A 12,243-nucleotide genomic window follows, 5' to 3' on the forward strand; every position below is an offset into this window, starting at 1 on the left:
TCACTCTGCAGTGGAGTGTGCACTGATATGAAACTTCCTGGCAGGTTAAAACTGTGTGCTGGACTGCGACTCCAACTCGGGACCTTTGCCTTTTGCAGGCAAGTGCTTTATCATCTGAGCTACCCAAGCATGACTCATGACCTGTCTTCACAGCTTTAATTCCATCAGTACCTCATCTCCTACCTTCCAAACTTCACATAAGCTCTCCTGCACACCTTGCAGAACTAGCACTTCTGGAAGAAAGGATATTGTGGAGACATGGCTTAGACACAGCCTGGGGGATGCTTCCAGAATGAAATTTTCACTCTGCAGCGGAGTGAGAGCGGATATGAAACTTCCTGGCAGATGAAAACTGTGCCAGACTGAGACTCAAGCTCAGGATCTTTGCCTTTCGCAGGCAAGTGCGATCTGATCTACCCAAGGAGATGAGGTACGGACAGAATTAAAGCTGTGAGGATGGGCCATGAGTGGTGCTTGCAAAGCTCAGATGGTAGAGCACTTGCCTGTGAAAGGCAAAGGTCCCAAGTTTGAGTCTCGATCTGGCACACAGTTTTAATCTGCCAAGAAGTTTATTATCAGTGCACACTCCGCTGAAGAATGAAAATTTCACTCTGGAAACATCCCCCAAACTGTGGATAAGCCTTGACTCTGCAATATCCTTTCTTCCAGGAGTGCTAGTTGTGCAAGGTATACAGAAGAGTTTCTGTGAATTTTGGAAGGTAGGAGACAAGGTACTGAAGGAAATAAAGCTGTGAGGGTGGGTTGTGAGTTGTGCTTGCGTAGCTCAGATGGTGGAGCACTTGCCCATGAAAGACTAAGGTCCCAAGTTTGAATCTTGGTCCAGCACACAGTTTTAATCTGCCAGGAAGTTTCAATAACCACCTAGCACCCATAGGGAAGGGGGTGGGAGTGAGAAGGGTTTTTAACCCCTAACATCTAGGATGCCCGGCACGACAAATGTGTTATGCGGGTAGTATTGGACTGTGTTCCAGGGGCTATGTGAGTGGATGGGCATGTGAGTAGAGAGAGATGGGGGAGAAGGAGGAGGATAGTGAGATATGAGAGGGGGCGAGGAAACAGGGAAGTAGGAGATGGACAGACAGGAGGGGGAGGAGGAGATACACAGAGAGAGAAGAGAAGGAGGCAATGGACAGACAGTGAGGGGAGAGGAAGAGATGGCCAGAGAGAGGTGAAGGAGGAGTAAATGGACAGAGAGGTGAAGGAGGAGTGAATGGACTGAGACAAGAGGGGCAGAGTAGATGGATAGAATGAGGGGAAAAAGTAGATGGACAGAGAGAGAGGGAGGAGTAGATGATGGGCAGAGGAGGAGGAGGAGATCACACACATATCCATCCACACATATACAGATACAAGCAGACATGCTTGTGTCTCTATATGTGCAGATGGATGTGTGTGTGGGGGGGGGGGGCGCATGTATACCTGTCCCTTTTTCCCCCCAAGGTAAGTCTTTCCGCTCCTGAGATTGGAATGACTCCTTACCCCTTACCCCTTCCCTTATAACCCTCATCCTTTCGTCTTTCCCTCTCCTTCCCTCTTTCCTGATGAAGCAACCCTGGGTTGCAAAAGCTTGAAATTTGTGTGTGTGTTTGTGGTTTTTTGTCTCTATCAACGTACCAACACTTTCATTTTGTAAGTTACAGAAGGCCATTAAAGACAACAATAACATTTATGTAACTCATCTTCAGATGAGAATACCACATAGGGTTGTAGCCTTCATCCATTGAAAGTTACACACGTTGCTGTATACTTGTATCTATGGTGTGTAAGTGAAGATGAGCCGAAACTTTTATGATTCATATGAAGATAGTACTGTGTATAAATGAATAAACTGCACCTTCAAGTAATCTATGCACCCTAATCTTAAGGAAGGAAAGAAAAAGAAATATTGGGTTATTTACAAAAACATTATTCCAACATAATGATTCTATTCATCATCACTTTCATCATAACCACTAGTAGAAGAATAATTATTGTTGTACTATCTTCCCACAGAGCATCTTCCTTGCTTCTGTGGAGTGAATTTGTGATGCCACATTTTTAGAAGGGTTTTTCCACCAGTGGTAGCATTCCGGAGTCCTAAGAAGATTTCACCCACTCACAAGTCTGGGACACATCTAGCCTTTTGATTATTCTGCTCCATGTGAATTTGTTGATTTCATCAGCCATCTGTTGCTTATATCGCTGTTTAAGTGCAGCTTTGAATAGCCAAGTTAGATACACATCCAGTGGTTGCAGGATGGATATAAGGCCTCCATGTGTAATGACCAAATCAGTTTTCCTTTTCGCAATTTGTCCCCCACTTTCCTTAGTTGTATGACTGTGGAGGCTGTTCTGGACCAACATGTTACATAAATACAATAAAACATCTGGGCAACATTGCCAAATGTGCAACACCCAGTCAAACACAAGGTCATTCTCCATCCACCCTTTCAGACTGACTAGGACCAATATGCCTTTCACTGGTATTTTTGGAATAGTTTTCCTTCAGAATACCACATAAGGTTGTAGCCTACATCCATTGAAAGTTAGAGACGTTGCTGTATACCTTTGCTTCTTATTACCACCAGCTCATATCATGGTGCTGGATTCCTCTTTCCTGTTCACAGTGTTGTTGAGCAACATCTCAAAATGGCCTGATGTTTGATCTACATCACCAATTTGTGATAACATATAGGAACGTTTGCAGTACAAATTTATCACATAGTGACAAAAATGCTCTACTTTTTCCTCATAATTTCCTGGAAGCATTGAGTGCTGCTAGTTGTACTCCAAAGTCCAATTCATTTCAGTTGAAAAATTTTGACAGCCAGCATTGACTAGCTTTGAAACTGGCAATGCCTAATTCTTTTGCTGAAGTCAATGCTTTGAGTTCACAGATTTCACTGTTCACCATGCATCTATATTGTCACTTCTGATCTACATAAAAAAGAGCCTTTTTGCAAGGTCTGAATGCTTCATTTTTTGGCTGCAAAATGCTTAGCAATTACTGTTTGTTTCTTGAAGCCATGTTTTGTTGTTTCATCCAAAAGATGCTTCCTTGCAATACAAGTAGTCTGTGTCATTGTCCACATAAGTGGAATTTTCTTCTCTTGGAGCTTTTGGTTCCAGTTTTAGCTTCTTACCTGTATTTTCTGTTAGCTTACATTGTAGAATATTGACCTATTTGTTTGTTTTTCTTTGAACTTCCATTTTTCATTAAAAGCTCTTCATATTTCTTTCTTTTATCTTCAGCCAACAAATAAGGGCTTGAAGTGATTATGCCAGTCTTTCCTTTTTGATTCCTACTTTGTCTTTGATTCACACTTTGTTTTTGAGGCAAAGGTTTTACATCCTTTGGGAATATGTGGAACCCATCTGTTGGATACTCAGAGGGACTTTCTTCAGTGGTTGGATACTGAGGGAAACCTTCTCTTGGAGAAGAGTTATCACCTGTAACCTGAAGGCAGCCTGCATTTAAAGACAGCTCATAAGTTGATGCTGGAAATGAACCAGTAGAGCTATTTTAAGAAGACACAGCAGCTTGGCATCCAGAGGGACTATCACTTGCTGAAGACTCAGCAGTTTCACAATGAGAAAAACCAATATTTGAGCAAGGCACAATATTATTGTCCCTATTGTAAGGAACATCAGTAACCTTAGCTGCAGTATAGCCTTCATCTGTAACCACATTAGGGTCTAGAGGAAAAATCCCACACTTTCTAAAGCCATTGGCTGCTGTCATTGGAATGGCTGCACAAAGAAACGCTTCACCCAAGAGTGCACTTATTTGATAGTGTGTAATAGTTGTTCCTGGATTACTGTGAAGGAATTTTCCACAAGCTTGTGTGTAGAAGATTTTAAAAGGAGACATAAATGCCACATCCAAATGTTGGAACTTGTCACTACAGTTTGGGGGCAAGCACAAAACAGTTGTATAATTTTTTGTAGCCTTATCAGTGAAACCTGTGTTCCAAGTAAGGATAGAGTAACCATATAAGATTATAAGAACTGGAGCTTGAGGAGTTAGTTCTGCATGTTTCAAACCAGTCCAAAAATCTTCCACTGTGCTTCCACCTGCTAGCATAGCTTGCAAATTGGGTTCCTGGTGGAGCCTCATTTTTAAGTTCAACTTTCATTCTTCACCTGGTGAGGATCACAAAAGGGGAATTAAATTTCCTCCTGCAGATGTGCACACTACAAAATGCGATAGCAAACCTGAAGTAGTGGCTTTGACTTGTCTTCCTTTGATTGCAAATACGTTGCTGTTCTTGGACTGAACTGTTGAACACTGGTTTCATCTACATTTTAAATATGATCAGCAGAATCAAATTGTTTATCTTGCAGTGTTTTAAGGATATCAATAACCTTGTCTACATTCACCTTGTTAAATGCTTCTGCTTTACCCATAGAGGTAGAGTCTGGCTTTGTATGACTTATATTAGGGTGCCTTGCTCTAAAGCATGCCACCCAGTCTTTGCCTGATTTTCAGACTCTTTGTTGAAACGATGTGGTATTTTGTTATGCTCTGCCAACTGGAATGCTACTTGCCGCAGGTCATTCACTATAATTACATAAAATCACTTTTCCATTTCAAAAAAGTAATTAAAGATATCTTGCTCATGTTCTCCTCTGATCACAGCCCAGAACCATTTTACTGCCAACTGCATCTCTATTTTTCCCTAGAAGTCTTCATTTTAGCATATTATGTGGAATATTGGATTGCTTTGCTGCTGCTGAGAAAGGCGGGTTATCATTCTTTACTGCTTTGATTGTCTTATGCATGGCAACAGGGTCTCATGTTTGTTGCTCTGTTTTCTGGATGTACTTTTTGGTATCTTGATGTTCTTGCAAACCCTTGGAGAAGAGCAGAATAATGGATATTAGTTTTGTATATAAATGATTTATAATGTTTTAATTTCAGTTGTTATACTGTGAATAAAATATGGAGTTAGCTATTTCTCATTGGAAAAAATAGATTGAAAATGAACCGCCGAGAATAGTGGCCATCCATCAGGAAAAGTGGCCACCTCTGCCACTTTTTCCGAGATGTAGCATCACCGATTTACCCGATCGGACGTCATGTCTGTATCAGTGGTTCATCCGTGAAACAGTGCAACTGGAGGAAATGACAGTGACTTATATTTGTAAGCCAAAAAACACTGCATGAACCATGATATCACATAAATGTATTACTCTACATGAAAGTGAAGCAACTAAAGTAATATGAGTGACTTACCTTACATCAAATGATCGAAAAACCTAAATGTTTTCACAAAACGATAACGGAGCAAGTTTCCTTTGTCAACATCACTGACAACACTAATGGTGTTGATTACACTTAGTTTGGCCACTGCTGAAAATATAAAATAAGCAGTGGACACTTTTCCCAACCTGGCCACTTTGCCCTTCTTTCCCCTATATGAAAAATTGACTCATTGGAGAAACAACCCTTTTTCCAAAAAAGTCATTGTTTTCGTCAATCTTGGCTGGCTTGATTGCCTTAGTACCTGAAGCAGCTGCATCTTGTAGGCATAAAGACATGAAGCAGCTGCATCTTGTGGGCATAAAGACATGAAGCAGCTGCATTTTGTAGGCATAAAGACATGAGTTCTTATGCAGGATTTCATGCACTGTTGATTGTGGCATTTCCAACTCTCTGGTTCCCATAGACATGGATTTTGTCAGACTCCTCGCAAATGCCTGCTGCACCTTGTTCACATTGATGTTTTAAATAGATGAGGGACCAACCCTCTGTTTATGGGAACACTACCTGTTTCCATAAATAACATATGCAAAATCTGAGTAGTTAGTTGGGATGATGGTTCCTTTCCACATTATGTTCAAAAGTTTCATTACACTTGGGTATCAGATGGGCTACATGCTGAGCTTCCTGCGACATCCATATTTTTTTGTCATATCTTCAGCACCTAGAAAATAAAATTAAAATTCTTCTGAGTTATCTTGCCACTTGAATCAGTTGTCATTTTTAGTATAGTTTTAACATTATTAAAGTGTAAAGTTGTAAAGATAATTGCTGGACATTCTGCATTGCTATGTCACTGGAAATTACTTTTGCCTCAGTTCTGTTAACACTTTATAAAAATAAAGTTGACACATTCTGTCAAATGCTTCACATTTCTGCTGTGGAAATAATTGACAGTAAGTATGTTGAAGAAATATATTTTCTTATCTACAGGCACCTGTTGTGTTCCAGCAAGTTAGTACTGACTAGTATCTTTATTTTTTCAGTATATCCTACTTCAGTGTCCTGTGATATCTTCATTTGAGTGGCATCCATTCTCCATCACATCTGTAAGTAGGTATATAACACAACATATCAACAATTTTCTTAATCACTGAAGTAAGAAACAAGTGGTGCATAAAAAATTAAAAGTAGTTTTATTCTTTGAGTATCAAGTGTATATCAACTCAAGAACTTGCACAGAGAGACTAGCAGAAGGTATACAGATCAATGATATTAATGAAAAGTAGGGCCTATTCTATGAAATATTTGACCATAGTGTTAATCGGGCATGTCCAATAGAGAAAAGGAAACTGGATCACACAAAAAAGCCTTAAAATTTCTCCAGAAATCCATCAACTAAAAGGCAATATGAAATACTTATATATTTTGTTCTGAATTGCAGTCGTTCCTAACAAAGAGCAAAAACAGCAGAAAAACATATTGGGAATCCCTGAAGAGTCTAAGAACATACCATTATAAGTAAATTGATTAATGTTATCAAAACAGCCTGGCTTTTTTTAAACGAAGAACATGAACATAGAGAGAATCCGTGCTGCAGCAATATAGCACTAGAAGACAATGGAATATTGTTGAATGAACCAAAGACAGTACATGAAGTCTTCATAAAACATTTTAGTAAGGCATCCAGAGAAGAAATTGATGAATCAACAATACAAATAAACTCATTTAAAATGAGTAATTCATTTTTCCCTAAGGAGTGTAACAGAATATGAGGTCATGAAAATAATCTCTAAACTCAAAATAAAAACATCTGGTAGCTTGGGTGACCTATCATCTAAGTTATGGAAAGAGTGCAAAAAATGAATTCATGAAACCAATAACACATTTAATAAATGGTTCAGTTGGCCAGGGGACCTTTCCTGAACTTTTAAAAATTACTGAGATCCAACCAGTGTATAAAAGGGTGCAACCACTGACATAAATAAGTGCAGGCCAATCTCATTGATGTCAACACTTGGCAAGCCACTAGAAAGAGTAATTCTAGATTAAATGGAATCTGTCTTCTATAAGTACACTCTATTGAACAACTCACAGTATGGCTTCCAAAAAGAACAATCCACAATAACCGCAGTAGCAGTAATGGACTGGATACAGATAACAAATTTATTGGGACTTTTCTAGATTTGTCTAAAGCATTTGATTCTGTGAATCAAGCAATACTATTATCCAAGTTAGAAACTATGGTATAAGAGCATTAGCACTAAAATTCTTAAGTTCTTATCTCCAAGATAGAAGATAGCGCACTAAACTAAGTTATAACAAAGAAAGTAAGATCCAAAGAGTAAAATCAAAAGTATTCTCAGGGAAGTATACTTGTGCCATTCTTGTTTCTTGTACATATTAATGACACAACACAGACACAAAACTCAAAACTAGTGAGCGTACTGAGCAGCTACCGTTCCAAAGCAATAAAGAAAACTTTGAAATGATCACTGAATACCTAACAATGAATAAACCTACACTGAATAAGGACAGGACCATAGTAATAAAGTTCTTGTTAAATTATGATAATATATGTTTATTTGTTAGCCATTCAGCATGTTTACCATGCAATTGGCTTCATCAAAATACATTTTACATATTTATAAAAATGTAGTTGTTACTAATTTTTACATTATACATTATGCATATATATACATACATCTTTTTAGTAGTTGGTAATTTTTACATTTTATGCACATCATCATTTTATATACACATAAATACATAAACTTCCTACTAATCATAAGATTTCGGTAATATTCATTATATAGTTTACATTGAAGAATTAATTTACAGTTTTACACATTTAGTTAATGATAGTTTCATTATTTCATTGTTTATACATTCCTTCCAAATTACTTCCAAGACATTCTTCAATTGAGTAGTATGTTTTATTTTTAAACCGAGTGTCTAATACCTCCTTAAATTTAGAGACGGTGAGGGTTTTGACTGATTGTGGGAGTTTATTACAAAACTTTAGACTTAGGTGTTTGTTGTGTGTTAGTGACAGCCTGGAACACAGTATATCAAGCATGCAGTTGTTTCTAGTGCTGTGCAAATGTAAATTAATTCTCTGTGTAAATTTTTGTATATTTCTTCTATGTGTATTAAGCAGGTACACATATAGAGACTTAGGAGGGTCATTATGTTTAATAGACTGAAGTGCTCCTTACAGGTTTCACTTTTTTTTTTCATTTGAATACAAAGTTCGTGCCTGTTCAATAACCCCATAACAGAACCCCATATTGTAGCTGTGACAGAAAGAATTCATAGTAGCAAAGCATCAATAAACTTTTACTGACAGAATATCTTAGTTTATACAGCAGGAATATCATATGTTTCCAGAATGAGATTTTCACTCTGCAGCGGAGTGTGCGCTGATATGAAACTTCCTGGCAGATTAAAACTGTATGCCCGACCGAGACTCGAACTCGGGACCTTTGCCTTTCGCGGGCAAGTGCTCTACCATCTGAGCTACCAAAGCACGACTCATGCCCGGTACTCACAGCTTTACTTCTGCCAGTATCTCATCTCCTACCTTCCAAACTTTACAGGAAGTTTCATATCAGCACACACTCCACTGCAGAGTGAAAATCTCATTCTGGAAACCTCCCCCAGGCTGTGGCTAAGCCATGTCTCCGCAATATCCTTTCTTTCAGGAGTGCTAGTCCTGCAAGGTTCGCAGGAGAGCTTCTGTAAAGTTTGGAAGGTAGGAGACGAGATACTGGCAGAAGTAAAGCTGTGAGTACCGGGCGTGAGTCGTGCTTCGGTAGCTCAGATGGTAGAGCACTTGCCCGCGAAAGGCAAAGGTCCCAAGTTCGAGTCTCAGTCGGGCACACAGTTTTAATCTGCCAGGAAGTTTCATATCAGCGCACCCTCCGCTGCAGAGTAACTTGTATTACTGTCCATGTTTAACTCCCCTTGTAGTTGTCTCATCAAATACTGTTCATATTTTACTTTGCTCATTTATTTAATGTAAACTGGTATACAGCCACTGCTTTGATAATAATGTTAATGTTAAAATGCTGTACCACCACACTCTCAAACTGTAGGTTCCCTCAAACACCTCAATTTTCCTGCATTTATTAATTTCTGTTTATTGTATTGATATGGCTTAAGTTCCTCGTGTATTCTGTATTTACATTGACAACTGTCTCTTCTTTTTTTAAATTGGTTGTGTATTACTCTCCATGTTTCATACCTCTTGATGCAGCCTTGCCTAGTACTAATTTGTATCTTATTTCAATAGTTTTGTTTATCAATAGAAACTGTTATGTAGGCATGCTATTCTTATTTTGTGCTAAAGGTTTTCCTGTCAACTCCATTGTTATTTATGTACTGTTCAGTTTTTACTATTTCATTGCAAAGATGTTACTCACTGTATGTTTCTACTTCACTCTAGATGTGTTACTTCTCTTCCAATGTTGTCTGCTAACATTTAACTTCTTTGGTGATAATACTCAGTAAATGCCTGAAGATGGCCTTGTAAGCCGAAAACCGGTTAGCAATAAAAATAATATTGTAGAACAAAAGCAAACTGGTGCTTTTCATTTATTAGTAAAAATCTCATTCTGGAAACCTCCCGCAGGCTGTGGCTAAGCCATGTCTCCGCAATATCCTTTCTTTCAGGAGTGCTAGTCCTGCAAGGTTCGCAGGAGAGCTTCTGTAAAGTTTGGAAGATAGGAGATGAGATACTGGCAGAAGTAAAGCTGTGAGTACCGGGCGTGAGTCGTGCTTCGGTACCTCAGATGGTAGAGCACTTGCCCGCGAAAGGCAAAGGTCCCGAGTTCGAGTCTCGGTCGGGCACACAGTTTTAATCTGCCAGGAAGTTTAATATCATATGTGTTAGTTTGCCTGTCAGATAGCTTATATGGTCATCCCATGAGAACCTATGGTCTGTTTTTAGTCCCAATAGTTTGAGACTGTGATCCTCGTCTTTCTGTACCTTCAGATTGAATTAAATTTCCTGTGCTGGTAACAGTTGTTAATTGAAAGATGTTTATACTCACTTAAAGAATTCTGAGCTGTAATACAGGTAATCCTACTTTTATATACTGTGGTATATTAGTGGTAGTAAATATTTATATAAGAATATATAATGTGCTACTTTCATGCTGTATTAATTATATGGATGGCATGACATCATTGTTGTAACTGCACAAAAAATGATGATGTCCAAGACTGTAAAGTTAATATGGACAAATAAAGATTATTATTATTATTATTATGGGGTGATATTTGTACTCTGTTATATAATGTTTTAATTTTACTGTTTGCTGTCTTACATTGTACCTAAAGTTTTGTATTTCCTTTTCAGGTAATTTACATGGCTGTTCCAGCTTCAGTATTCTCATACAGGCTAAAGGAGATTGGACAGGTACAATGAACAAGTTAATAATATGATGGAAAATCCAGTATGGAATATTTTTAATAATGTGATTATGATTTTGCTTTTCCAAAGTCTTATTTTTTTTAATATTTAGCTTGAAAGATTACAACTTTATTTAACTACTTTTCTTTAATATTATGTATGAAGTTTTACTATAGAGAATAGGGAAACAATGTTCTCATTAGGCAGGCTGTTATGGATGATATACCCATGTATGATAACAAATATCAACTGTAAAAGTTGTTTATTATGTTAACAACACATAATTAAATTTAAGGCACCCTAACTTTTGTAGTTAGATTTCTACTTATTTATAATATAGAGGGGAAAAAAATTGCAAACTGAAATATTGTATGCAGAAAATCTAAAATTGCTTGCTTTTGGAATGGGGAAATCTTTTTGTCTGTAGAGAGGAAAACGTTGAAGCAAAAGATACAGCCAAGGTTTAAGAATATAATAAAAATCACCCAGGACCCAATGTCAAGGAAAACTTAGTGAACAGGCGGGATGAGAGGGAAACGTAGATTGTTGGCACCAGACAAGATTTGAAAACATAATAATTTAGAAGTGGCAGGAAGAACAATAAACAAGACACAAAAAATAGAGATAATTCATAAACAAGGTAAAATGAAGGCAAAAGTAAAACATAAAATATAGTAGTAATGGAACTGTAAATAACTCAAAGGAAGACCTTAGGAAGAGAAAGAAGAACAGCATAAGAATAATTGCCATAAATTGTGGTCAGCTGGGTGGGTGCTCTGCAGCAGCATGCTTTGTGTTGCCAGTATGTACATTCTGTATGTGTCCATTCATCATATTGACAAGTTGATTGTTTTACTTATATGCATTCAGTCTCAGAAACAATATCTGAAATTGTGTCTGCTACTATAATATGAACTAAAATATGAATAATAGCCAGATCAGATGAGTTGAACAAACTATCAGCCTATTTCATGTACAGCCAACAGCCTACATAAAATTTTAAATGTATTTCACATTAATTTAGTTAACTATAAAACTTTGTGGTCTTTATATCAGATGCAAGACATATAAGCACTGAGATTGCGAGTACTTACATTAGAAATTTACTTGTTCCACAGACTACTAGTGATGGGCACAAAACAACAGTAAAAAGTTCTGAAATACAAATTTCAGAAACAATAAAGATGAAAACATTGACCTCAAACAGAAAAGTACACAAATATGGGATAATGCAACTCCAAACACTTATATTTCATAAAGAGCACATTGTTTCTTATGTGAAGGAGGTATATTTTACAAAAATATGCCTCACTTGTTCCCCTTTTTCTTCTGTAACATCAACTAACTTTATGTGTTGTGAACAAGCTTTTCCCACTATAGCTGTTCAACCCTTCTGCTCCATTTGCTTTGTTAGCAGTTACCATTAATGAACTATAGCAACAACAAAACTTCAATATCATGAAAAGAATAGTTGGTATTCACAATACAGCAGAGATGCTGAGTTGCAGATAGACACAACAACAACAACAACAACAAGACTGTTAGAAAGTAAGCTTTTGTCCAACAAGGATTTTGTCGGAAATAGACAAAACACACACACGACTGCAGTCTCTGGATGCTGAGA

The 12,243-nt window shown here is 37.6% G+C and overlaps 1 protein-coding gene across 1 annotated transcript in view; it reads left to right on the forward strand.

Moving 5' to 3' along the window:
- LOC126100606 (NADPH oxidase 4-like) overlaps nt 1–12,243 on the forward strand; it is a 191,969-nt gene that overhangs the window by 145,650 nt on the left and 34,076 nt on the right. The window contains exons 9-10 of the mRNA XM_049911235.1: nt 6,250–6,316; nt 10,566–10,625. Coding sequence (XP_049767192.1) covers nt 6,250–6,316; nt 10,566–10,625 — 127 coding nt within the window. The remainder of the gene's footprint in view (nt 1–6,249; nt 6,317–10,565; nt 10,626–12,243) is intronic.

Source organism: Schistocerca cancellata, chromosome 9 (genome assembly GCF_023864275.1).
Source record: "Schistocerca cancellata isolate TAMUIC-IGC-003103 chromosome 9, iqSchCanc2.1, whole genome shotgun sequence".
Taxonomy (NCBI): Eukaryota; Metazoa; Arthropoda; class Insecta; order Orthoptera; family Acrididae; genus Schistocerca; species Schistocerca cancellata.